The sequence below is a fragment of the Urocitellus parryii genome, chromosome 5 (assembly GCF_045843805.1).
Source record: "Urocitellus parryii isolate mUroPar1 chromosome 5, mUroPar1.hap1, whole genome shotgun sequence".
NCBI classification, from domain to species: domain Eukaryota; kingdom Metazoa; phylum Chordata; class Mammalia; order Rodentia; family Sciuridae; genus Urocitellus; species Urocitellus parryii.
In genome coordinates this window covers 148,132,210-148,159,772 of record NC_135535.1, presented here as the reverse complement: position 1 = coordinate 148,159,772, position 27,563 = coordinate 148,132,210, and the positions used below count along the sequence as shown (strand labels likewise).

The 27,563-nt window shown below is 36.9% G+C and overlaps 1 protein-coding gene across 2 annotated transcripts in view; it reads left to right on the top strand.

Moving 5' to 3' along the window:
• Fam13c (family with sequence similarity 13 member C) overlaps positions 1 to 27,563 on the top strand; it is a 113,759-nt gene that overhangs the window by 80,621 nt on the left and 5,575 nt on the right. For both annotated transcript variants that reach the window (XM_077798490.1, XM_026409048.2), the window contains 7 exons: positions 716 to 800; positions 12,268 to 12,478; positions 13,643 to 13,781; positions 18,230 to 18,311; positions 19,757 to 19,968; positions 25,897 to 25,992; positions 27,268 to 27,467. In XM_077798490.1, the coding sequence (XP_077654616.1) occupies positions 716 to 800; positions 12,268 to 12,478; positions 13,643 to 13,781; positions 18,230 to 18,311; positions 19,757 to 19,968; positions 25,897 to 25,992; positions 27,268 to 27,467 (1,025 nt within the window). The remainder of the gene's footprint in view (positions 1 to 715; positions 801 to 12,267; positions 12,479 to 13,642; positions 13,782 to 18,229; positions 18,312 to 19,756; positions 19,969 to 25,896; positions 25,993 to 27,267; positions 27,468 to 27,563) is intronic.

The window sequence follows — 27,563 nt, the reverse complement described above, 5'->3', positions numbered from 1 at the left end:
CTAAGAAAGATAAATTGCTTCTCCCTCTGTGATTAGGTTAAACCGAGGGACCAAGATTGTCTCCCTCACCCTGTTCTTGATACAAGACAGCTGCAGCCATCCCATGTGAGAGAAGTAACTTTAAAAGATGCACTCACAGCCACAGTGTGGATGAGGGAGCCTGAAGCCCCTCCCAGATGCCAGGGAGCCTCTGCAGCAGTAACTCTTTGTGCACTGCGGTTTGCTGCAGTCTTTGCATTGGAGGGACGATGGCTTTTATGAATGGTAGCCTGGGAGGGGCCTAATGTCATCGACTCCTGATGTCAGCACAATGAATGAAACACTTGCAAAGCGTAAAGGCTCAGTGCTCAGGAAGCAGATACCTTCTGAGATTGGTTCTCCAGATGCAGCGTCGTTTGCTGACGAAATCAATCGGCCAGTCCCATGGGTCACTGATAATCCATATACATTAGGATTTAAATGAGGCAGGAACTGAGGCCGCATGTGGAATAATGCGCATCTGACTGAGGCACAACCAGCTCTGTTTCTGAAGCAGCTCTTCCAGGATACCCTCCTGCCAGGCACTGGAGAAAGGTGCCTGCAGGAGCTGCAGACCCACCGTTGTGTGTTAGGCATCTACTTAGCTGGCCTGATGTTCTGCTTTTGCTGGCAGAATTCCTTGCTGAAGCTTCAAGCTCTGGAATCTGATCTGTGTTCTGCATTTTTGACAAACCAGGAAGAAGCTCCCCAGGTGCATGGAATCAAGGAGCCAGCCCCCGTGACAACCCAAAGTGTGCCTGCCGATGAGGCAGATTCTGCAGGTAAGAGGCAGGGTTGGGGGATGTCCCAGATCATACTCTCAAGATAGTTCATCCTCTTTCTGCTTCATCTTTCACCTGGGCCCCTGAAAGAAATGGTGATACGTGAGAGCCCAAGTGTTGCCCAGAAGGCGCTGAGAGGAAACAGGAGGAATTAAGATCTGCTGTAACATAGATCTCTCTGGCTCAGACCAAAAGTCAGACTTTTAAATGGGTGTCAGGTGAAATCACCCAAACACCTTCTCATCTGGGTTTTCTTATGTGGTCTCTTATGACAAAAGAGTGGTATTATTTTATATCACTGAACCTAGATGCTCTGTGCTGTCTGTCTTTGAACTCCTGATATATTTGAGGGAGTTTCAACACTACCTCCTTTTTTCTTGTTAAATGCTTATAAGATGATCCATCAAGACAGGAGAAGTGGAGATAAGTGCTCCACTATTCACTCATTTGGATCCTTTATTCTTGTTCTGTCTCAATATTTTTTTGCATTAATTTATGTGTCAAAAAATCTCAAAATTAAGTATGTTAGTTTATTTCTGTTACTGTAGTTTCAATCCTGAGGGTGGTATATTGGTTAACAAATTAATGCTCCCAGAAAGATTTAGAGCAGAAAGAAGCACTAATTTATATGAGTAGAAATAAGAGCCTAGCTTGTGTTTTCTAAAACAAATGGGTCAGAGTCTTGCAGACTGCTTTCTGGATAGATAGTAGAAATAGACTTAGTGTAAGCTTGTTTATAAGACATCTTTAATCTCCAAGAGTTGAAGGAAGAGATCTACAAAGGTAATCTATTACAATACCATTAGCAATAGTACATTTAAGACACTACTGTTTAAAACAGTCCCAGGTGGTCTAAGCAGGCCAAACAGTCATCTCCAGTGTTGAGATGTATATTACTAATAATAGTGGCTAATAGGAACAACAAGAGTAGTTACTATTTTTATTTAAACCTTTTTATGATCTAAGAACTATTTAAGCACTTAATGTATGTTTCATTAAATCTTTAAGGTGACTTTTGAAATAATACTAGTTATAGTAAGGACACTAAGGAAGGCCTCCTAGTATGACATTACTGCAAATGGTCAATTACTATGGATACACATTGTTGGGAAGTTGGCTGTCCTTGTTGTATTGTGAATGCTATTGCTCTGTTTGGATGAAATGCAAAAATTGGGTGAGGCCCTGATCAGGGGTTTAAGTTAGGGTATTTGACAATGTCCTTTTTCTCTCCCACAACCTCATATTCTACCTTCTCTAAACAAATAGCAGACAAAATACATAAAGAAGTCTCAAGCCAGATCCTCATTAAGTTCAGAATTATCTGATATTTTGGATTAGCTATAGTAGTATCTAGCAAAGAGGGTTCAATATTTGTTGCATGTTGGATATGTATATATAAAATTTAAATCATGACTTTTATTTCTAAATATCAATAATAGTTTTGCATTTTCTCATTCTGGCTGGACATGATGTTAAAAGCTTATTAACACTCTTTCTAAAATGAAAATAAATACCGGTTTGTGGTGAGGTTGCTAGCATGAAGGAGACAGCCATACAGTTCATGTTAAGTATCAAATGTCAGAAATGGCCAAAAGGCTTTTTACTGAGGAGGCTTGTGATTTGGATGCTGGATTTTCCAAAATGTAGATAAATTTGAGTTATCTCAGAGCCCTTTTAAGAGAATCTTAGAGCACTAGACTCTAGAAACATCTAGAAAACTTGTTGTTTTCAGAGATCTAAGGCATATGTCATTTGGCAGAGACATTGTCAAAGTGACAGGCATTTGTAAGATACTTTCTTGATGGAAAATATGGGATGGTTTGGTCTCGCTGGTTTCTAAAATGTGTGCATTCTTATAGGAAGTCCATACATTTTCTAATCCATGTGTGTTTCAGCAGGAAGAAATGTATGCTCAGATCCGCTGTTTCTAACTTGGGGGTCTCTAAACAGATTATTTTGAGTGATTCTTTTTTAATACCTTGAAACTGTGGGGATTTTGATGGGTAAGTCCCTGCCAAGAGGGTGTTCATATAATACTAACACAAATGATCATAAGTCTGTAATATATTATAGTAACTTAAAAATAGTTCTCTTCATGGCACCCCATAGGGACCTTGTGTTTTCAATAATGTTCTAGAACCTTCTCACCCATTATGTTGGAAGAGCTTTTTGGTGATTGTGGAGATTCTCAGGCTTCATTAACAGTCAGAGGTAGAAGTCCTGGATTCTTCATATTTCATAAACACTCCTGAGTATTGGGATCCACTAGTCAAGAGGTTGCAAACCACATACTGTGAGATAGAAATTCCTAGACTGAATCTGTGTGTCCCCACAAATTTCATATGTTGAAATCTAATCCCCAGTGTGATGGTACTTAGATGTGGGGCCTTGGGGTTGTAATTAGGTCATAAGAATGGAGCCTTCATAAATGGGATCACTGCCATCATGAAAAGAGTCCAGAAAGCTTGTTGGCTCTCTTTCTGACATGTGAGAATACAATAAGAAGTCGGCCATCTGCAATCTGAGAGAGGATCCTCAGCAGAACTTGACCATGCAGGCGTACTGACCTCAGACTTCCAGCCTCCAGAAATGTATAAAGTAAATTTCTCCTATGTATAAGCTACCAGTCTATGGTAGTTTGTTATAGCAACATAAACTGACTGAGACAGAAACCTACATAATAAGCTGAAAAATTCTTCCAACTGGATCAACAGCCTCTTATAGCTAAAATAAATGTTTCTTCCATGGCATTAGTAAGCATCTATTCTGGTGTCATTGAATGGAAAATGGAATGAGGATTGTCATATTAACTGCCTGCTATTTTCAAAGTATGCAGAAGGACTGTTTGACATTCCACATGACTAAGCATAACTCTTATTCTGTCTCACCAAGGATAATTGATGGTATGAAGGTTTAGCAAAAACTGTCAACAGCGATGACTTGAGAACTATTACTAGAAGCAATAGTTTTATAGCAGTTTCTAATTCCTTTTGGCTAAAATTTTGATTTTCAGATTGAATTTTTCATTTAGTTAAGATACTACTAATATAGTATATCCATTTGAAGTGGGGCAGAGTCAAAGAAAACTTGACCAACCTCTCGCGTATTTCAAGAAACTTCCTACTTGATCAGTAGTTTCCAATTAATTGGGATTGTACTTTAATTTTTACTTTGTTAAAAGTGAAATTATTAATAATAACTATTAAATAATTTATAAATTAATAATTAGAAATGAACTTTAATTTTACTTTCTAAAGTGGAGAATAAAAATAAAACTAAAGTGGAGATCTGAGGGCTGAGAATCTCTGTTGGCAGCTCCCCTGGTGACTCTGACATGCAAGAAGGTTCAGACACACTCTCCAGAACACAGTGCCATACTAGGGATAACATGAAATATATTCTTGTTGCAGAAAACTTTATAATTGGATTTCTAGAACAGGAAAGCATCTCAAGTATCCTTCTAGGGTAGGGCCGATTATCCATACGTTGGTTTTTCATCCTTTTGGTGGGCTGCCCTAGTGAGACTTTGAAAGTCAGTAAGAACAGAGTCTCCAAACTCAGGAGTATACAGAATCACCAAATATATTTTAGAAACTTTATGGACTGTTTTTTTTGTGTGTGTGTGTTTATGTGATTTCAAACCCTTTTTTTGGATCTTTCTACATTTTCACTATGCACCACTTGTTATTTTACTAAAAAAATAGCCACTACTGTGGAAAATAGAACTTCATTTGTTTGTCCTAAGTTGGTTCCTTTAAAATGATGGTTTCAATTGGAGTTTATGGTTTGTTATTACTATTGTTATTGTTTTTCCCTCTCCTTTGGAGACATTCTACAATATCTGGAGACAGTATTTGTCACTACTGAGGAGTGGGCACTATTGGCTACTTCTAGTAAGTACTGGCTAGAGATTCTGCTAACTATCGCACAATGCGTAAGACTAGACCCAGCCCCCAGGGAGGAATTATCTGATCTCAAAAGTCAGTAGTGCTGATGTTTAGAAACACCTCATTAAATAGCTTTTAAATGAATGACAAAATTAGATGACCTCCTGGCTTGTATCAGAAATTATTGCATGCATTTTCATATGTTATTCTCATAAGAATCCTATGAGGTAGGTTTCATTATTATCCTCAGATTAAAGAAGATGAAATAAACTTGGAAAGTCAATTTGCTGAAGGTGCCATGGCTACAGATTAGTGGAGGGGTTGGAGGAAAGGGGATAGGTCAGAGTGGGGAATTCCCGACTCTGACTGCATAGTCTAAACTCTTTACGACTTGCTGTTTACCAAGTAGCCTAAATGTGAAGTCCCCATATTTCTAATATTTTATAATTTGAAAGTATGTCAATATACACTGTATACATGTCATATAATTAATGTTTTGAAAGTTACTTTTAAAATTCATAAAGACCTAGATTTGTAGTTGATTAGCCTATTGCAGCACCATTGTTCCCAGTTTCATTTCAGCTGCACTGATTTGAACTATCTGTAGGCCTCTGCACTTGTTTTGATTGTATTATCTGACTTGCAAGAGTATTCCAGATGGAGTCTATTAGTAGAATTTTATTCATAAATATGGCAGAAGTTATATAGTCTTGCAAAATGTTACCACTGAGGCAAACTAGATCAAAGTGGCAAAAGTGGACAAGGAATCTCTCTGTTATTTCTTATGATAACATGTGGATGTATAATCATCTCAAATTTAAAAGTTAATATTTAAAAAAATACAGGCCTGGGATGTTTTATAAACCAATTACAAGATGGTTATAACCATAGGAATGTTTTGCAATCACTTCCTAAAGGTGCACACTATTTTCTTGGCTTTTCTGTTCTATCAGAATATTCTGTTCAGCTAAAAAATGAGATCCACTCTCGAACTAGTATTTTAGTGCTTACTATTTGTTAAAAGTAGTTTTATCTAGAAAAGAAGAGTTGAAGATTAATTTTCTTTAACTCCATTACCTCCTGACCCACAGTTTAGGTATCTACAACTGTTTGTGAGTTGGCTCTGTGGTTGCTTTGTGTTTTTTACTCATTGGAAGATGTCAACATCATTTGCAAACTTAGACTTCTGTACTTCCTCTTCTGTGTCATTTCTAAAATGTAAAATAAGATTAATCCAGGATCTGTTTGCAAGGATTGGTACTGACTGGTCCATAAAAAAGCTATTTAATTTGACTCTGCCCTTTGGTACATACTTTTAAGTGAATTTTATGTTCATGGCCCAATCATTGGTTTTATTTTACACTTGATTTTAGCCAAAAGACCATGAAGTGATTGTTTGGTTTTGTTTTCAATCTAGATATGAAAACTATGCTATAGACATCTTGAATCCCCAAATATGTTATACTTATTGACTCTGCTTTGTTCTAAAACATTACCCCTTGCAGAACTTCATGTACTAGTTGGGTGATATTGGACAAGTTATTTAATATTTCTATGTCTCAGTCTTATTTTCTTTAAAATGGTAGAAAGCATATTATTTTGATTGCTGTGAGGATTACATTGCATAATACATATGAAATTTCTCAGACCTTGCCCATGATGAATACTCAATAAATGTTAGCTACCACTATTTAAAAAGCTGGCTGTTCTTGCCCTGTTCAAAATTTATGTTGCCTTTCCTCCAGTTAATATTGTTTACATTTGTCTTTAAATACTACTCTGTAAGAATTTCTGACTGCTCTCAGGGTATATAAATGACATTTCATACTTCCTAGATTCCCTTCTCAAGTCTTGCATATCATTGACATTACACTAGTTCCCTTAAGCCAAAGGTATTTACGATGGCAATAATCTGTAGTGCTGATGGTTAAATAATGACCACCTATTAAAGTTGAAACTACATTTGTTATAATAAAATCTATTCTGTGCTACATCTATAAGTTGACTAGAAAAGTTCTATTAATTTTTTATCTGAGGCTTTTATGACCATTTTCATAGTTTCTAAAGGAGGGAATGTTAACTCCTTGTTTTCCAAAGTATTTTTAAGATGATTTCAAAATTTATAGACGACCAAGTAATTCTCTGAGGCCATTTCTGCAACTGACTTATAGGAAGGGAAATAATGAGTTGAACAGTGCAAATTGCCAGGTGATTATTCACAAATGTTTTTAAATTCAATTTTAAAGTCAGGACAAATACTGTGTTAACATACATTATCCTGATTATCTTTACTACAACCCTACTGAATTTGAAGAGGCTTGCCTAGCCAAACATGTAACAGGTCTCCTCAAGTGGCATCACAGGCCAAGCCCACAACTCTGACTCCAGAGCCCAGGATTTTAGCCAGCAGACTCATATTCATTTAAAAAAATTGACTTTTTTAAAAATTTAAATTTTATAGGAAATTAAGTAGATTGTACAGAGAAATCTCATTTATCACTTTTCCTCTGTGAGAGATTTCCCACATGTTGTAGTCATTTTAAAAATACCTTTTATTTGGGTTATTTTGGTATTGTTCTTCCATCCTTATAATATTTATAGGTTAGGAGTAGCCTGATGGCACATAGAAGCTTGGTGTCTGAAACTGCTCCAGACACCTCCCAAGCCTAGAGCCAGCTGGTCAACCTCTCCCCTGTCTTCTGGTTCTCTGAGAATTATCTTTTCCTGGGGGCTCTGTCGAGCTGCTCATCCAACTTCTTTGATCAAATTGACCAATTCAGCAGAACTAATAGACACTTGAAAGCTATGCTTCCTAACTGACTTTGGATAAGCCCAGAAAATGTACAGCTCACAATGAAGATTGAATTTCCTTCAGCAGTATTCCCGTCTGCTTTGTGTATTTAATTTTCCTTGTGTTTTTCAAAGCATTTCTGCTTGTAAATGAAAGCTCCCTTCTGAAGATGGCTTCTGTTATCTTAATAACTGATTTTTATCAACTGTACCACTGAGATGATCAGTTGTGCAGAAATTGACTAGAAGACCTGGAGAGTCAATTAGGCTGAAAACTGAAGAGCATCACAACGCCCAGCTCTCTCTCTGCTCTGATAGGGTGCTTCTGGATGATTAGCACTATCACGGCTGATGCTTACTCTTTCCCCAGCTCCACAGTTCAGGAAGATTCCTTACCTAGGCAGGGCAGCCTGATGGTTATGTGAGTAGTTGGCTTCACTTGCGTAACATGGAGAGGGAAAATGATGTTCCCAGAAATCAGATATGGCTCATTAGCCATTTTCCTTAATAATATTTCTCTCTTTCTGAGTTTGAAAGATTGTATCCCAGATCACACAGGTGGCAAACTGGGACTTGATTCTAGATTTTTCTGAGCTTGCAACCCATGCTTTCACCTGTGATGGCAAACTGTCTTTTGGGACCTTCAGGGTCCCTGTCATGAAGCCCAGCCCTACTTTCATGGTTGGCAAATTTTCCTGCCTGCTTGGAGTGTATGCCTCTCCCTGCTAGGTCAGCCAGCCCTACCCGCTTCTTCTCTCTCAATGCTCTCTAACAACCAAGTTCATGTTTCTCTAGTGGTGGCTATACTGCGATGACTACAGGTTCTTTGTCTTCTGGGCCTGTAGCTAACCCTTATTAGTATCTTCTTAACCTTAAATTCAGTATACTTAAAACTGAAAGCATCATGTATCCATGAGATGTTTTTTATTGTCTCTTATTTTTTGCAGCTCTCTTTGTGTTTGTGACACTATTATCCCCCCTTCTATCTGTCCTTAGACATGCTGGGTAAGAACTCTAATGCTTAAACTTCATTAGAATCATGGACATGCTTTTGGCTCATTTAGCTTTTAAAACCAACACAGACTGATATTTGGCCTTTTGGGGATATAGCGGAATGTTACCTATGAGCCCACCACAATAGGCAAATCTGAGGGTGCAACTTAACAAATCTACAAGACTGTAGCTGATTTATTACAGTTAAGATTAAATAGTGCCTCTCAAGCTTTTGCAGAGAGAGATTTATTTCAATTTTGAATTGCTTTAAAAACTCACATTAAAAAGATATATTTTAAAATCTGACTGAGTCATTGAACAGCTGTAATATAGCATCTGCTTCTGCCTGGGGTTGCAGCCAGAGAAGAAGTGGTCTCTTGGCCTTCACACACTGATAATTATTTCTCTTCTCTGTGTTCCCTACAGCTCAGTGAGTGGGTTGCCAGAAATACTTCAGCTTCCAGAGTAGAGATGTGGATTCTTCAACCACAGGCACTGGTCAAACCCTCCCTGAATTGAATTAGCATAGTTAAACAACTTTCCCTACTGAATTTAAAGTGGGAATCACATTACTACTAGTCTCATATGATTGTTATGAAGATTAAATATATGTGAAAACTTTCAGAACAAGTGTGAGGACATCATGAGTCACTCCATAAATATTAGATATTATTAGATTATTATTCTTAGTTATTTATAAATAAGAACTAATAAGAGATAGGGATGAGATACTGAGGGATATATTGGTTCTCACCCCACATATTAACCCCATAAGGGCTCAGTAAAATAATATTTAAGTGTCTTATTTTAATAATAATGATTAAAATGATGGTTTGCATGGATATCGTGTTTTTCTATGCCTTATTCTACTTTTTTCCACCAAGTATGCTATACAAAGGATGCATGGATGCACGTTATTAGTTTTAAGAGCAAATTATTTTAGTGTGTATGAGTTTGAGAAAATGTGACTAGAACATCAAGTTTATGACTTCTTTATCATCATTGCTCAGTATGAAGCTGAAATATTTCAAAATCTGTAAGCCAAAAGTATGTTTGTGTGCATATATATAAATTATATATATATATATGTGTGTGTGTGTGTGTGTGTGTGTGTGTAAAAATAGTGTAAACATATAGATGTGGATGATATGGCAAAATTTTTATAGGAACACAGTTTTATTTCATTTTATACTCAATTTTGTGAGGCAGGCATTATTATTATTCTCCCCATTTAATATATTAAGAGATTGGGGTTCAAAAAGGATCATCATTTTCATTCTCTTACCTATTGGTCAGCTAAGTCTTTGCTGCATCTGAGATGTTTCCTCACTTTCCTTCTCAGGAAAGCTTTATCCTTCCCAAAATTTTCATTAACTTATGTTTACCTTCCTAAAAAGTTAAGATATATTTGTTACAAATCTTTTTTTTAATAGAAGAAAATTTTACCGGACTAAGAGCCCTCAACATGGTCTATCCTTTTAACAAAAATCTTAAATATACAATAGGTATTTATTTACCAAAGGCACATTTTTGAACAGCAAATCTCCTCTTATTTTTCTTATCACAGCTCTATGAGAAAGATGGGCCAAACAAGGAAACTGAGAGAGGTTACAAAATTGATTGGAGTCCCATAAAAAAGCACAGGCATGGCAGACCCTTGGCTTTCAGACTCCTTCCTCTAAACCATAATGCATCACAGCACAGGCTCTGAAAAGCTGCCCCTGCCTCTGGAAGAAAAAATAATGTGACTCCAGGGGGAATCTTCCAGACCCCTCCCCATTAGGAGCAGGGTCTGGAAGTAGTGGCCTGTGCTGTTTTCCCAGGAGGGTAGCAGCGCTGGCTCTGAATTTACATTTGCCTCTTTTAACCAGAGAGCTCAATGGTTCTGTCTACATAAATGCACACACTGATACAGATGCCAGATGATTTAATTAAACCCCTTCTCAACTCAAATAGTGAGTTTGGACAAAAAACTGAAGCTTTACCAAATTACCAGTTTGGGTTTCTGTGGCTTTTCAACTGGTTGCTTCTGGGATCTTTCTGGCTCCCAGCTTCCTTCAGTAGTGAATTGAAGGGAAAGGGAGATTAGGATATTAATTAGGCAGTACTGGTAAATTATGTAAGTGCCTATCGAAAGCAGTTTCACCTAAATGGAGGTATACAGTCACTATTGCAATACAGTTCAAAAAAAAGCCATTCAAAGATTATTTTCTTCTCCATTATTATCAGAACGTAATTCCAAGAAATAGGCAACATGAATGAAATATATTTCTTCCTAGAGCCTGATGGTTTAAGGGAAGGATGTGGTAGGATGTTCTGGAGGATTCTGAAGGTGACTGTATTGTATGTGCCAAGACTTATTGGATAGTAGGTCTTGTTCCTATAATTCATCATGGCTCCTGCCCAGCCTTAGTGCAGGCACTGCTGCTTTATCACCTGGGTCCATTCTGCCTTCACTATCCTCAGCTTCTGACAAAAATGCTGTCAGCAAACTTCAGAGGTACAATGGAAGTATTGTCTACCTTTCCAGTGTACAACCCACCAGGAGGGAAGCCAACCGAAAACACATCAGGACTAATCAGACCTTTGATGTTACACAAAGCAAATTGCATTTCAAGCTCTAGAGAATAAGGAGTCATTCTAAATCTGATTAAGATTCATCCGGTAACAAATTGTGATAAATGTTTGTTTTGGAAAAGTGAATTGTCAGTATTTTCTGATTCTGCTTATTCACTCAGAAAATCTGTTTTCCACTTTCTTTACAGAAGTAGGCATTACAAAAAAACTTGAGTTGTCCTGACTTGTCTGCTAGGGAAAATCGAGAAGTTCATTTGGGCTGCCTCCAGAGCCCTAGGTGAAGAGTCTTTTATCCAGGTCCTGAGGATCCTTCACTGACACATCTCACTTCCTACCCTCCATAGCACAGGTGTACTTACCTTCAAGACTGACCCTGAGGTGGGGAGCTAATGGGTTAACTTAAAAGAATGGCCATTGCAAGAATTCAGGCACAGGGTTGGCTAGCTGGGGAGAGAACTTTTTTTTTTTTTTTTGAGGACTTGTTTCCATTTTATTTTGTCTGAAATAAAATGTTACATATGATTTCAAGAAAGGAAATAGAATCATTCCTAATCCTACCATGTTTTGCAGTTACTTCATAACTACTTTGATCTTTTGATACATTTATTTGTACACATATATGTGAAATGAAACCATTACTGCTTAGTTGTGACACCTGTGGTTTCCATTTAGCATATTCTGAACATCATTCCATGTTGATGAGCAAAGATCTCCATAATTTTTGAGGACTGTTGGATAATTTTCACTTTGGGCACTCCCGTTCCCTCTCTTCCTTTTTTTTGTTTTCTTCCTTCCTACTTTCTTTGCTGGCAATTTTATTATCCCTTTTATTCCTCATAATCTATAATCTTTTGCTACAGTTCAATTTCATTCTCTTTTTGTTCACCCTAATACTTTGTCATATATTCTCCAACATATGCAAATACTATGAAATAAAAATATTTTTTTGTAGTTTTGGGTTATGCTGACTGAATAACTCATATTGAAATAATGTTTCCTTTTTTTTATTGTTGTTGGCGGCTTTGTCATATTTTCTCCCTGTGTTCTGTGAGGGGAAAAAAAAACATGACAGTATTTTGAAAGCTTTTCATATCCCCAGAAGGAAGAAATGACAAAGAGGCAAGCCATTATAATGAATGTTTATGATCTTTATTTAGGAACATGACAGTTTCAAGCCCTCTGTCACTTCTAAGTGTTGATCAATTATCTTGTTTCCCCAGACCCCATGCCAGTCCACAAAGATGGGCAGAATGAAGCCGACAGCACACCAGAAGACCTCCAGTCTGTGGGGACCAGCAGGCTGCTTTATCACATCACTGATGGTGACAACCCACTGCTGTCGCCACGATGCTCCATCTTTAGCCAAAGCCAGAGATTCAATTTAGACCCTGAGTCAGCCCCTTCTCCACCCAGCACTCAGCAGTTCATGATGTAAGAAAACCTTGTTTTATAATAGTCTTCATTTCATACAGTTTTTCAAATACCACATTTACAAATGAACTATTGTTCCTCTGGAATAGTGCAAACAACCTGACAAAATGCAACTGTGAGATCTGAATTATAAAGCTAAAATTGGTGTACTTTCTAGTTGGGATTCCTGTTTCAGGACTTAATCCCTAAGGAGGAAATGGTTATGAGGGACAAGCTAATCAGGAGCATGCAGGTTTTAAAAGATTTTGGTGAAATTACCAGAATCCTAATCCTATGAATGTTCTAGTATAAGGAATATCATTCTCAATTAGTGCAATATATTTTTCCTTGTCAAATAGTGATGTAAATGGATGGATTATAGAAACATTACATAATTTGCCACCTCAATTTCTTAGACTCTAGAAAAGTGATAACTTATAATTGGTGTTCCCCAAAATTAGATGTAGATATCTAAATCGATATATTTCCCTCAATCCACTCCATTTGGAATTTATATTTGGCATTGGAATAAGATAAAAGAATAATATATGTTATTTATTTGGGGGTTTCATAAATCCTTTTGATGTATAACAAAAACTGAGAATCCCTTGGCTGAAAATATGCTCAGGAAATCCTAAATTTTTCCCCCATAACTCATTCTTTAATTGATATAAACTGGGTCCTTTGACTATCTACTGGAATTTGAGGGAGTTAGTGATTATTACTGTAGCATGTAAAATATGTGTCATGTTAGGGTGTGCACATTTTCTGGGGAGGAGGCCCATTTTTTTCATCATATTTGAAAATATTTGTTTTTTTATGTCAACAAAGTTAAACACTAATATAAATCTTCTTTTGAAATTGTTGGTAAGAGTGGCTAATGTAACCTATTGAAGATAACACCTCAATATGGGTGTCTCTTCTGAGCCTTAAATTGGCCTCTATCAATTTTAAGAAATGTGTTTCCTGGACTAATATTCTGACATTTTGTCTACTAAAGACCCTGAGGACATTTGCTCATAATGCAGTTCTGTTATCAGGGCTATTAATGAGCAGATGGTTGACTCATCAAATTATGAACTGCACTCTAGACTTCTCTGATAATGTTGGTTTGTAGAACAAGCCGCAGTGTTTACTGGGGTACCATTGTTTCTCATGCTCTTTCCCTCCTTCTAATCATGGCAGGCCCCGAAGTTCTTCTCGGTGTAGCTGTGGTGATGGCAAGGAGTCACAGACCATTACCCAGCTCACCAAGCACATCCAGAGCCTCAAGCGGAAAATTCGGAAATTTGAAGAGAAATTTGAACAAGAAAAGAAATACCGGGTAAGCACCTTAGGATTTAGCATGAGAACAGATCGTGTTTAGGCTGAGGTATGTGGACCTTCCTGAGTCTCTGTCCTTCCTATTTGGGGACCCCTCTTTGTCAGGGGACAGTTCTGTTCCCACTGGCCAATCTAGGTCTTGTTGATGAGTTCCCATCGTGACTCTGTCTTGTTCTCATATGCTGCCAGTTATCTCCTCTAAGATACTTCCCAGTGATGGATTTTAACTCTCATTTCTGAACTTTAGTATTCATCCCCCTCTCTCCTACTGTTCTCTTTTTTTTCCCCAAGGAATCTTACTATCACTAGATTATCTAGGACCAAAATTTGGAAAGCTTTTGAAGTATAGTCTTTTTTTTTTTCTTTAACCTTTTTCTGTTTGCATTGTGATAAGAACCTATTATGTACTTGAAGGGCAGACTCTCTAAGGGTGCAGCACAATGAGAGGGAGATGGTTTTAGTATTTCCTGGTTGTCGAGTGGAGACTCCTCAAGTGAGATCTTTTCAGGCCCCTCATAAGAACAAACTTGAACCATCATTTCTAATCAGACACCAGTCTTCATGCTGGTAGTATAGTGCTATAAAAACAAGTCTTGTCTCTTCTCAATAAGAAACAACAAGAGCCATAGGTAAGCATCTTGATGGCCAATGCTGCTTTTGTTTTCTCTCATGGTGACCATGACATAGAGAAAAATCATATTCATGCAGAATTGCATAAAGATATTGGGTCTTTGTTATTAAAATAAATTTCTCATACATCTTGAAATATTTAAAGCTCACTAAGCACTTGGTACAGAGGCAAGTGGAACTGTGAGTATAAGTTCTGGGGAGGGAGCTAAGAATAGGTAAGATTCCACTCTTCTGTTCAACTTGTCCTGTGTGGCCTCAAATTCACTAAAAGAGAGGTTTTAAGGAGTGATTTTAGTTTCGCAAAATAAAAAAATTTAAAAATTAGAAAAAAAAAAACTGGCTTTCAAGACAACCTCAGTCACTTTGTGGCAAATCCTTCTCTCCTCCAAAGTCAGGCAGTCACAGCTACTTGCTATATTTTTTTAATGGAGCAGGAGGGAACGCTAAGCCTTCCCCCCCCCAAGATAGGGAAATTGAGGCCCAGTGAAGATTTATAAATCGCCTAAAGTATTTGTGTTCTATCAGCTGAGGCTTGGAGTAGTGAATTAAAGATGAGTGGGCATTGTAATTTAGGAGTAGAAGTAAAATTCTCAAGTGTCTATATTTTACTTTTTCTGGGTTTTTGTTTGTTTTTTTGTGGGTCTGATGCATAAACCCAGGGTCTTCAACATGCTAGACAAGTGTTCTTTCACTGAGTTACATCCACGACCCCTCAAGTATCCATATATTGAAAGGTCCAGATATCCCAAGAGAAGCCGATTTCACCTGTTTGCTGCTGGAGTGTTATTGGATCTTTGATTTCCTCACATTGGACTCTGTAGAGTAACAACTAGGGGGTCCATTCCCGGGCCTGTTGACTCTTCTGGATTTGAATCCAGCCAGACACTTAAGAAATTTGCAACTTTGGACTTGTTACTTCACACTTGAGTCTCAGTTTGTCCATTTGTAAAGTTGAGTTATCAATTGTAACTTAAGTTTAAGGGTATTAAAATGAGTGAACACATGTATAATGTTTATTATAGTATTTGCATAAAGGGAGTGATTCTAGAGTTTGTTAACTATTTAATCAGTTTGAGCAGTCTGTGCCTTGTCAGAAAATGAAGGGAAATTGTACACATTAAATCTTCCCTGGATTTTTCTACCTGCAGCCACAGATCCTGAATTATTTCCCTTGACTATAGCAATCATCCACAAGTTGCCTATTTTGGAACAGAAATTCTCTAAGCATCTCCTGCTTTTGTTTAGAGAAAGTTTAAAGAGGATAGACACACCTAAGTACTTATGCACAAGGATGGATGCAGAAGCAGGAGAAGGAGGAAGAGGTTCAAGGTCACCATTCTTTACTGTCTATAACTCTTTGATGTAATTAGATCCTTGGATGTTCTAGGAAATAGGGCTTCCCCTTGCCCTTTCTGTCAGGATGCCAGGCTATGGTTACAGGTTTGATATGTCAGTAGGATTTAATTGGTTGCTGTGTATAAGACTTCCCTTCCTGGCATCCTGACTATGGGATTAATAGCACCCACTGTTAATTTTTGAATCCAAGCTCTTGCTGGGCTTCGGTGCTACTCCGATGTCTGGGTATAACATACGTTTTTCCATCTCTATTGAATGTAACCATTTCATATTTCTATTCAAAACTGTACTTATTTTCTACAACTTTACTTTGCATTTGATAAACAGGCTCATGGGTTTAGAAAAGGCTACTGCCACCAGATGTCTGCTTTCAATGGAAACAGAAAATGTTAGAACTGGAAGGATCAGCTCATCAATTTTCTTATCAGATGATTGAAGAAATTGAGACCTGGGAGGTGAATTTCCAAGAATCACACAGCAAAGAATTGATCTAGTCAAGAAAATATCACAGGTCTTTTCATTACCAATCCATAAATCCCAAAGATGGTTTATGAACCATCTTTGGCAGACCACAAAACTTCTCTTAAGTCTGATGTGCAGTAGTAAAAGCTCATTTTGTTGTTGGTCAATGGCTTAGGATTTTTGTGTTTGTTTTTACTGTATTTCAAAAGATGGAATTAACAGTATGGAGCAGATCCAGTTAAGCACTATTCAACAAGATAGTTCTTAGACTGAAATGGAGGATTCTCTGAAGATTCTGAGAAACCAAATGCTTTAAAACATTGACTGACTGTATAACCAGACTGCTACCCAAAGCCAAAATGCTAGACTGTATGCCAGGGAACTAGTACAGAACATCATTCTGCAGACCCTAGGTAGGATTACATTAAGCTGGTTTGGGGGACAGATTAGTGACCCATGTGGCACTGTCCATGATCCTAAATTTAGGGCCCCTTTTTGGAAATCAGTCTTCCATTCAAGTTCCCTTAGGAAAGAATCATCCTTCATCAACTTCTTTCCTTTTCTTTCCATCTTGATTTTAAAATGTGAGGCTTTTATCACTTGAACTGACAGAATCATGCCATTTGTGTCACAAGTGAACAAATGTCCCATGTATATTTGATCTTGTCCTTTAAACTTAAAAGGAATGTGTTCTCTATCTTCTTATACCTGGATTTGGGGGATCATTAAAGAAACATGACAGCTCCTAAATTTATTCACTAACAATACACACATTTCACACAATAATGTTTATGATCATCCTTTTTGAGCATTATTATATAGTTCTTTATATATCCTTAGTTTAGAGTATCCATTTGATCCACCTAAGCCCACAACTAAGTAATTGTGGAGGCCTTGGATTATTTAAGAATGCTCCTTACTGATCTGTGGGGGTAGAGGGTATGTTTGGCTACTCGTCATTCCTACTTTCTTTTCTGTAGAAAGTCCACTTTTGTGTTCTGAGAAGGAATCCAGAAGTCAAGTAAGTGATTTGTATTGACAAAAGATTATTCCTTTTAAAATGTTCTTAATACCACATCTAAGGTGTGATTGGCTACTTGTAGGACCTACATACCCCTCCATGTGTATTTGCCAGTGAAAACATTCAGTATTCCTTTGAAGGTTTAGTGGAAATACTACTACTATCACTGCTGCTACTGAAAATAAAACCAGTAATTGCAGCTAACTCTATAGTGTTTGGCGTGCTTCTGGAATTGTTTTCTGTGCTTTATCAATATTAACTCCTTGCATCAACCCTACAAGGGAGACACTGTTATAATTCTTATTTAATACATGAGGCCATGAAGAACAGAGAAGCTAAATAATTTGCCCAAGGTCACACATATATGATTAAGTTTCATGTTAATGTTAGCCTCATTAGGATATTAAGGTTAGAAATATAGCTACCCTCCCTGACAGTTGGACTTCTCCTGACTATTGTCAAGTTTTAGACCCTGGGATCTTCCTTTCTTCAGCTCGGAGGATATGGCAGAAAAGAGCCAAACTCCCAGTTTGTCAGTATCTTCCATCGGGTTATGGTCACAAGCCATGTATGTGAGCCATAGGCAAGATAATAAGAAATGGTCTGTATTATCATCTGCACTGATACAGAGAATGACCAGGCAACATTGTATGTGGTACAGGAGGCCTCACAGGTGATATGTGGGTTAGAAAGAAGGGGGGCAATAGCATGGTTAGAACTATGAACATGCTGGGTGGCCAGGCATGTTTAGAAATGTGTCTATGTCAAGGGTTAGTGAATGGAAGAGGTCGAGAACATGTGCTGTTTTCCAGAAGCACCTCCATCAGCTGGAGTTTTCATGCCTGGATGTCTCTCCCAGGTTTTTATGTTCTTGAACTATCTTCATGTAGCTCAGCTGTCTAAAATTTTTGTTTTACTTTTCTCTCTCCCTCCCTCCCTTCTTAATTCCCTTCCACCTTCCCTTTTCTCCCCTTCGGTAGCCTTCACATGGAGACAAGACTTCTAATCCTGAAGTCCTGAAATGGATGAATGATTTGGCTAAAGGTCGTAAACAGCTCAAAGGTAAATGCCATCCAAAGGTCTCTTTTCTCAGAAGCAGATAAAATAGTATAAAGTGCTGCAGGATATTTTTGATTCATTTCCACCTGTGCCTTGAACTTAGTTTACCACTTAGTTAGGAGGCCCTATTTGAAATAAAGAGTCCTCAATCTCCTTTGCTGTTCAGCCCTACTTGGTAAACCTCCTTACAGAGACTGGGGACCTCCAGCCTCCTAGTGGAATGATTCAGTTTAATGCTAGGAACATTTCAACCTGTGAAGCTATAACCTCCCTGGTTATTGGATTCTTAGATGATAGAAACAGCATCTAATACATAATAATGAGAATTTATTCTATATGCCCAGTTGCATAGATGAGAATGTTTATGCCCAGAAAGATCACACAGCTTGGAGATGGTAAACCAGAGCTAAGACTTGGTTCTCCTGTGTCCTAGTTCAGTGCTTGTCTTTCTTTATCCCTCTCTGGAGATGATGGTGTATTAATTAGCTCTAAAATACATTGAAACAGGACTATCATTATTTACCAATAAATTTTTCTTCTTACCTCCACATCTCAATTTCATTTCTTAGACATGGGAGTGTTTCCAAATTTCTGGAAGGATAGTGATTAAGAAGTAGAAGGGAATTCATTGGTATTAAACTATGATGATGTAGCATATTTAGAAGATATGCAGTTTTTAAACACAAAACTAGTATCACTAAAATTTTATTCACTAACAATACACACATTCCAAAAAATAAACATCAAAGAAAATGAGCTATATAATTGAGAAATCAATATAAATGGCCTCATTAAAACCACCAGTTCCCTAACATATTCTGAAATGCAATTCCCTAATAAGTCCCTTTTTAATTTTCAATTATATAAATTTATAAAAAGCCACATTGCAATAACAGTGGTTCCTGGATTTTGAAACCTGGACTTCGACAAATTTGTAAAATATGTCAATCTGGGGCTGGCATTCCCATTTTCCCCTTTCCTATACTTGCCTGCATTTCCTTGGGTATCTACATATGTAATGCCCTCTAGATGAACTAATATTTCCACAGAAGCTACCCTGGTGAACACACGACTTTCAAAATTTACATCAGCAAATCTTTGGGTATAGAATTCAGGTGCTATAAGTAGGTAACAGGTGGGAACTCTGGAGTCAGGTACCAATGATCTTCCTCCAGAATTCTGCTGAAGTCTACACCAGAGTTACTACTACATATTATCCTCCGCTTCATAAGGACCCAGCTGTTGGGGCTCACTGTTTTTAGACTTGTTTGGGTGCTTGTGAAATTAATCATGGTTATTAGGGCTGCCCTTACCACATGGAAAGCTATCATTAGCATTGTTCATTTCTACCAATATGGCATCCAGTGAGGGAATTCCTGAAGGGTTCTACATTCTGATTAGGGATAGTGAGTCCTCTTCCTCATGGTAACTCATGATCTTTCTCTTAGAATTAAAGCTGAAGCTGTCTGAAGAACAGAGGAGTGCTCCCAAAGGTCCACCTAGAAATCTGTCCTGTGAGCAACCCAGAGTCCCCAGAGAAAATGGGAAGCCAGAAGCTGCAGGCCCTGAGCCAAGCTCCTCTGGAGAGGAAACTTTAGATGCTGTGCTGACATGCCTGAAGGAGAAGAGAGAACACCTTCCTCTGCAGGAGGATTTTAAGGTACCTGACCATATCATCATGGGGCCCCAACATTCCACATAGTGCCAGTAAGATCATCCCGTTTACCAATTTATCAGAGCACTTTGCCACCATAGACATCTTTAGGCGACTGGCTCCGAACTTTCAGTCAGATGATTTCTGGTGGGTTACTGGCTGTGACCTCTGGGCATTGCCCAATGATTGAAAGATGTACTGCTGTTTGTGAGGTTATAGTTTTGTATGGAGGATAGAAATTGGCAAAGACATGGGATATATCATCCCTTTCTCAACTAATTTCCTTCCCTTACAAATTGGCAAATGAACTCAAGACTGGGGAATTAGTATATTGTCTGAAAGGACAGAGATCCAGTTATAGTCCCTTCCCCATATGTTAAAATATAATAAAGCAGGGATGAGGCATAAATAGCAATGAAAGTGTTTTGGTATTTTATGTAATAAGGACAGAGAGATAGGGTTTCTTTGGAAGTGTTAAGTTAGAACTAAAGACTTCAGATAAATTGGTCTAATTTTATCTGAAGTCTTTAGTCGAATTCTTTAGACAAATTAGTTTTGAAATCTCAGACAACTGGACGGAGTTACTGCTAGACATTAGGCTATATGATCCTGGAGCTTAAGGAAAAGTCTTATTGTAATTAACAAAGAAGAAAATGATCAGCATTTACCTGGTTAATCCCTCATCATCCTTCTTATCATTGCTTCCATTTCAGTTGTGACAGGGAAGCTTTCCTGTGGTTCTTCTGTATCAACTCTAAGACTGGCATGGTTGCGTTTTAGCTCCTGATTAAGAGTTGAAGCGATCCTGTCATAGCTTCATGTCTTTTGCTATCCCTACACTTTAAACTTCTTGCATTCTTCATGATCCCTTAGTGTCTGTACATAGTAGGTATCAAATACATGTTTGTTGAATAAATGGACAAATGGACAGGAACAAACTAGCACATTTATCTTCAGTATGAAGTCTTCTTGAGGAGAATGATGCTTTTATCTATTGTATTGTACTTAATCTGGTATTCATAAGGTGGTAACATATATCAAATCCCAGAAGGCTCACAGTTAGCCCCTGGGTTAGTCCTTTACATTGGAACTTTGTGGTCTACAAATAGAAATTGAGCTGTGGTCACTTCCATCTTCATGAAATACACTGTTGTTGTTTTAAGTCTAAAGATATGTTGTGAGTAGTGAATTGTTTTTCATTTGTGTAGCCAACCTATTCCATCTCCCACCAAAGATGCCAGACTTTTGTAATAATATCTATGGATAATGTCTGTGTATACAAACACACACACCCAGATACATCTATGGTTTTCTAGGGGTCTCTCCTGTATTTCATAGTTACCTTGACCACATTTACAACAGCATTTTGGTCAATACCCATATCCTAATTCTAAATTCTACTCAATTAGGGCAGTGAGGGTAGTGTTGGGTTGGTATAGAATAATAGACTAGGTTTTAGTGCTTAACTAACCACTTGCTAATCATATTCACTTAGCAAGTGAACTAATTCTGAGATTTAACTTCCTCATATGCAAAATACAGATAACACTGATATAATTATTGTGACAATAAAATAAATGCCTTGTGACTGGTACACAATCATTCATTTGCAAAAAGATGCTAGGTATAAAAAATAAGGGAAGTCATGATGGGGTTTGCTGCCCTCTTGGAGCTCAAGTTTAAGAATTATATATAAGTGGTACACAAGATATGAACAAAATCAATAAGGAGTTAGGTAAGTACTGTGCATGAAATTAAACAAGTGAAATGATAGAAAATAATGGGTATGGTTTCTTCTTTTGCTAGGGTGATTAGGAAGGCTAAGAACATGACATTTTTAGGCCAAGAGGGGATGAATAAGATTCTTGAAAAAATTGCAAGTATAAAGTTCTTAAAGGAAGGAAGAGCTTCTTGTGTTCTTGGAATTCACAGGTCTGAGGGCTAGAACACAGGATGGAGTGAGATGAGAGGCATGAGATGAGATCAAAAGGGTAGATGGGAAGCCATCAAACAGAATCTTTTAGGCTATGAAAAGAATTAATTTGCCAAATGATCATAAGCAGAAAAGTGATGTGAGATGAATCATATTTAAGAGATCTTTCTGATTGCTGGCTGAATCATAGGGGAAAAGTGAAAATGGGGAGATGGAATTAGTGGCTTCATTAGCATAGTGGCACTGGAGATGGACAGAAGTGAACATATTCAAAGTATATTTTGGTTGGAAACAAAAAGAACTTGCTAAAGCATTGGATAAGAGAAAGAGGAGGAAAGGAGGGATCCTGAATGGTGATGAGTCCATTTACTGGCATGAGAAAACTAAGGAACAGGGCTGGAGTCGGTGGAGTGCTTCCCACGCATGAGATCCTGGGTTCAATCCTCAGTGACACATGAAAATAAATAAATAAAAATAAAGGTATAAAAAAGAAAACTAAGGAACAGATTTTGGATTGGGGATGAAAACTTAAAGGATTCTGTATAGGACACATTAAATTTAAGATCATTCAAGAATAGAGTAACCAACCATCCTGGGAAATGTCTCAGTACTAAGCAAAATGAGATAGTGGTTCATCCTTCTGAGGCATCTAAGTCAAATAAGCACATGCAAATGAATTCTGAAGATTAAACAAAAAATCTCTGAGTGCTTCAGGAATTATCCTTATATAAATGGCAGTTATTTCTATTACTCTAAATAAATATATTGTTAGAAGCCCCTTCAAATAAATATAGTAGCCCTATAGTAAGTGAAAGTTTGAGGCCTCTAGCTAGAGAATCTAAAGTTAACTATGTAAACTTACATACTCAGTATTATTCCTGAGAGAGCAAGACACAGTATACCATGTTGTGGCTAGTCAGCTGTAAGATGAGTCCTCAGGGTGAGTCCAGAAGCTACAAGCATGTCTCTAAGGCAATATTATATATTTCCAAAGCAGCCATTCTTATTTCTGTTTCCTCAATAAACTCAGCAACATTTCACATCATCTCATTAGGTTCCATTTCTTCAAACTCAAAATGCCAGATGACTTTCATCTGGGATCCTTCCTTGCCTGATTGCTAAAATTACATTAAATATTAAAAATTTTTAAATGTAGAATGATTTATTTTCTGGAAACACTTTTATTATTTTTCTCAATTTTTTGTATTATTTTATATGACTAGAGTCAGAGCCCCTGCTGATGCTGAGAATTCCTACAGTATTGCCTTCTTGATTCAGATATCAGCTAATGGGTAATTTCCTTCCTTTTTTTAGCTATGGATGTTTTTTTAAAATTTCACTTCTGCACACAGGGCATTGTAGTACACCAGAAATTAATAATTCTACTTCCTTCCTAATTCTATGCATTGCTGGCTCCCTATAGTATGTAAGATGTATCTAACTTTTTGTTATGTGAATGGAGGAAACCATGTTGAGTAATCTAAAACGGCCAAATAGAGTTATCCAGAGTACAAATGGATGTGCTATTTTCAAGGTAAGTCTAAGCAGATAAACCACAAAGGATAATTATACTTACTTCCTACATTTTTATAGTAGAAGGGTTAAAATTAAGAGGAGACTGAAGAAAGAACTTGTATAAACTTAATATGATCTAATTTGTTGATAGCTCAACAACTTTGCCTTACAAAAGCTCCTAGCCTCCTATTGCAGTAGATAATTCAGTCATCAAAGACTGGTAGAGGAGCCTAAAATCAAGATGGCTTTCCTAGAGGGAAACACTATTTAGTGGTCAGCCCAGATATTTCTTGCTAGGTCCTGGTCAGAAAGTTGGAAACAAATCTGCCATAATTCTAGTACATTTACTAGTGTACTTATTTTCCTTCCTTCCCATGGAACTGATACCAGGTATTCTTTTTCAGAAAACCACAGGAATTTATAAACAAAATAATTCCTAATAATCCTCATAAAGGAGCTTTCTCTTAAAAGTCAGAAGGAAAACTGACATTCTCCTCTCTGAACAGTGAATGATAGGAAATTTACTCTTTAGCTTTATGAATCAAGTCCTGCCAAGATTTCTTGTTGTCTAAGAAACACATCTGAGCTGGTCACTGAACCCTCATGTTTCTCTTTGGGGATTGTTTCAGTAATGATCCTAAAAGTAAACTTATGGAGTTATTAGAGTAAAAGGTGAGTACATACATTGTATGTGTTACCCTAGTTTTAATCTTTAATTTTTTTCAAATGGCATTTATCATTCTAACTTTTTGGTAACTCTTATTGCATTTAGGATCAATTTTAGCTTTTTTAGAATGGGTAATATACTAAGCCTAAAATCACAAAAATCAAATTTCAAAAGAGAAGCCAATAATAGATACATAATTTTCTTAAGTGTTTTCTATAGAATATATATATATATATATATATATATATATATATATATATAAAATCCCAAATGAGATAGCTAAAAGCATTATTTCAATTTTCAATATTTTTTGAACTTAAAGATTGAGATTTTTTTCCTCCTCTGTCACCTCTTAAAATACCATGGAGTTCAGTTTGGTAGACTTTCTTTTTTTCATGGAAAGGTGTGTTATCACTAAGAAAATGTTTATGGAGGGACTGGGCTAGAAAACTAAAGCCTTTAGGAGTTATTTAACCCATGCTTAAGAGACTTATACAGAGAGGTGATCTTTCTTTCTACTGAAAAATAAAGAAAAATGCAAGAACTTAGGTTATAGCTTGTGAAATATATATGAAAAAGGATTCTATATACAAAAAGGAATCTAATTTTAAACTTGTGTTGACGTATGGTAGTAGGGGCTGGGTTGTTTCAGGTACTGAGAGAACTTAAAAGAATTATGTGATGTGATCTAGGCCCCGAGAAACTTTGATTTGGGGAGATAAGACTGAAACAGAAAACAGTTAAGGAAACAGTTAAGATAGAGAAGTTCAAAGAAAAGGAGATTAATATGGGCTAGAATGGTTTGTAATTGGAATGGGCAGACAGTATTCTAACTGGGAAGCTTAACTCATGGTTAAGCCATTTTCTTTTCCCTCAAGAGTCTCTTTCAAAGCTCTACAAGACTGCTGTTTGGCAGTCTGTCGTGTGTACTTTGATTAAAAGATATCTGAATGCTTATACTTTGAGTTATTTCTATCACTCCCTTTTCACTACCTGCTGGTGCAAACCAATGGCATAGAATGAAAAGGAGGCTGTGTATAGTGGACATGTAGTAAGTAAATGAGGATACAAAGGAGAAAAATCAAGGCAAATAAAGGAGTGAAGTAGACAGAAAAAAAATGATACCTATTTAAAATTTTATATACAATGTGACTTGTGGACAGTAGTGCCTAGGGATGAGTCAGATGTAGATGGGTACAAGAATCCATTAGAATACCAAGAGACTATGGAATTTCTTAGTTGAAAGTAACTTTGGATAATCAATTGAGAATACTTCACAATTTTCAGACTGGTCTAGAAGAGACTTTGTAACTGTAACCTCTTTGTTGTGTAGGTAGGAAACAGAGTTCAAGGAAGTAAATTGTTTTGTTCAAAATAACTTAGTTTAAAGTATCAGAGCTAACCAGTAAGCTAGTATATAATCATGAGGAAGACCTTCATACAGTTCATGTTTGTGATATAATCATTAAAGTCTAGATTAAATAGATATTTCAGAAGAAAAAAATTAATGTATTATTTATTCTTTAAAAAAGTGATTAAGTTCTTAAAGAAGTTTCATACTATTTATGCTTTGCAGACACTTTCAGAAAGCTTTTAAAAACCATCTTTCTAGACTTAGACCTATTCTTTAAGAGACATTTCCTAGAAAAAATTGACCTCTTACTACATACAGTATCTTATAACTTCCCCTTTTCTAATTAGTATTGTATTTCAGAAATAAAATCTTTTACTTTGAGGCTTCGAGACTTTTATTTTTGGTCAAGAAAATTGACATGTTTTTAATCTTACATGAAAAAGGAAAAATAATTTTGTTTTCCAGGTAACTAAGCAAGACAAGAACCTCATAAAGCCTCTTTATGACCGATACAGAATTATCAAGCAAATCTTGTCAACGCCTTCCCTTATTCCAACAATTGTAAGTCAGGATAACTATATTAACTGAAAATTTGTACTGGTGCTCTACTGTATTGATGTTTAGTTGGCACTATCATAGCTAGCACTATTAGAATTGTGAAGCAGTCCTCTTGACCATATACACCACCGACACCATTGCTGTTACTTCAAAAACAGGAATGTCATCTTCTCTAGACTCAATATTATGACTAATAGAGATATTATGCAGCAGGAATATATAACACTTATATATTTGAATCCAGTTCTAATGTCTGCTTTCATTACCTTGGATGAAGAGAAAAAAATTGATAAATTTCAGTTTGGCATAATCTCATTTATAATACAGCTAGACAAACCAGAGCCTCTCTATTTTGCATGTATTGGTTAATTTTTCTCCTTTAATAAGAAAATTGACAGTATATTCCTTCATACAGTGCAACATTTGTTATTGTACAATTTGACTACACTATCTGAGTATATTTGTTTTAATAGAAAATAGGAGTACTGACAATTGACTAGGTTTAATAAAGAATGATATATGGGAATACAAAACTAGAAAAGCACTACAAATCCTACTTCATTAATATCAAAATAGCCACTTGGTCAAGATGTCAATATAAAAAAGATTAAGTGTTTACAAATATAAATTTTAGTATACTTGAGTACATTTACAAAGAAAATAAGAGAATAATAATTTATAGTCTTTAAAGTTTTCTCATTGAGGAAACATAACTTAAAGTGGAATTTTCAGATTTCTCTACAAGAAAATCATTTGGTTGTGATAATTATCAGAATATGTTAAGGAGGAAACCCACTTTACTTTGGTCTTCAAAGGGCTCTTCTTTGAATTCATCAATTTTTTAAGTGTCCTTTGTATCTGACCCACACTGGGCCCTGACTTGGAGTATTTCTGAATGGCAAGGTGTCTGTAGACCTTCTCATCCTAACTCCTCTCACTGGTGTGAAGCTGGAGCCCAGGTATAGGTAAAAGGGAGGAACTATTTGGCAGTACAGTCCAGACTGGGTCACATCCTATCTGTGACTTCTCTGGCCAAGGAAATATGAATGAACTTGGTAAGTGTTTTAGCTTAGCATGCATGCCTTTTTGCTCATTAACTTTTCCAGGTTTTTAAATGCAAATGAGAAAGTTCTTGTTTGCTTCCAATTCCAGTTCTCAGAGAGCACATGGGTTACCTATGGGTTTTCATGGTGTCTATTTGTGGTTCCCCTTCCCATTTTTGCATTCTCAAGAGGCAGCATTTTGTGACTTTCTTCATTTAACTTTGCCTATGATAAGCAGGAAGAAGAAGACTCTGATGAAGATTGTCCACAGGGAAGCCAACAACATTCTTTACCAGATCCAGCATCTTGCCTTCCTGTTAGTGACCACCTCACCTATTCTAATGAAACTGAGCCTATTAGGGCCCTGCCACCTGATGAAAAGAAGGAAGTAAAACAACCAGCCCTCTCCATGTCCAATTTACATGAAGCAACCATGTGAGTATGAATCCTAAGTACAGAGTCTTTAAACTTCTGGTTTGAGGTACCTTATTCATGCTTAGAAAGTTTATAATGACTTTTAGGTCTCTCTAA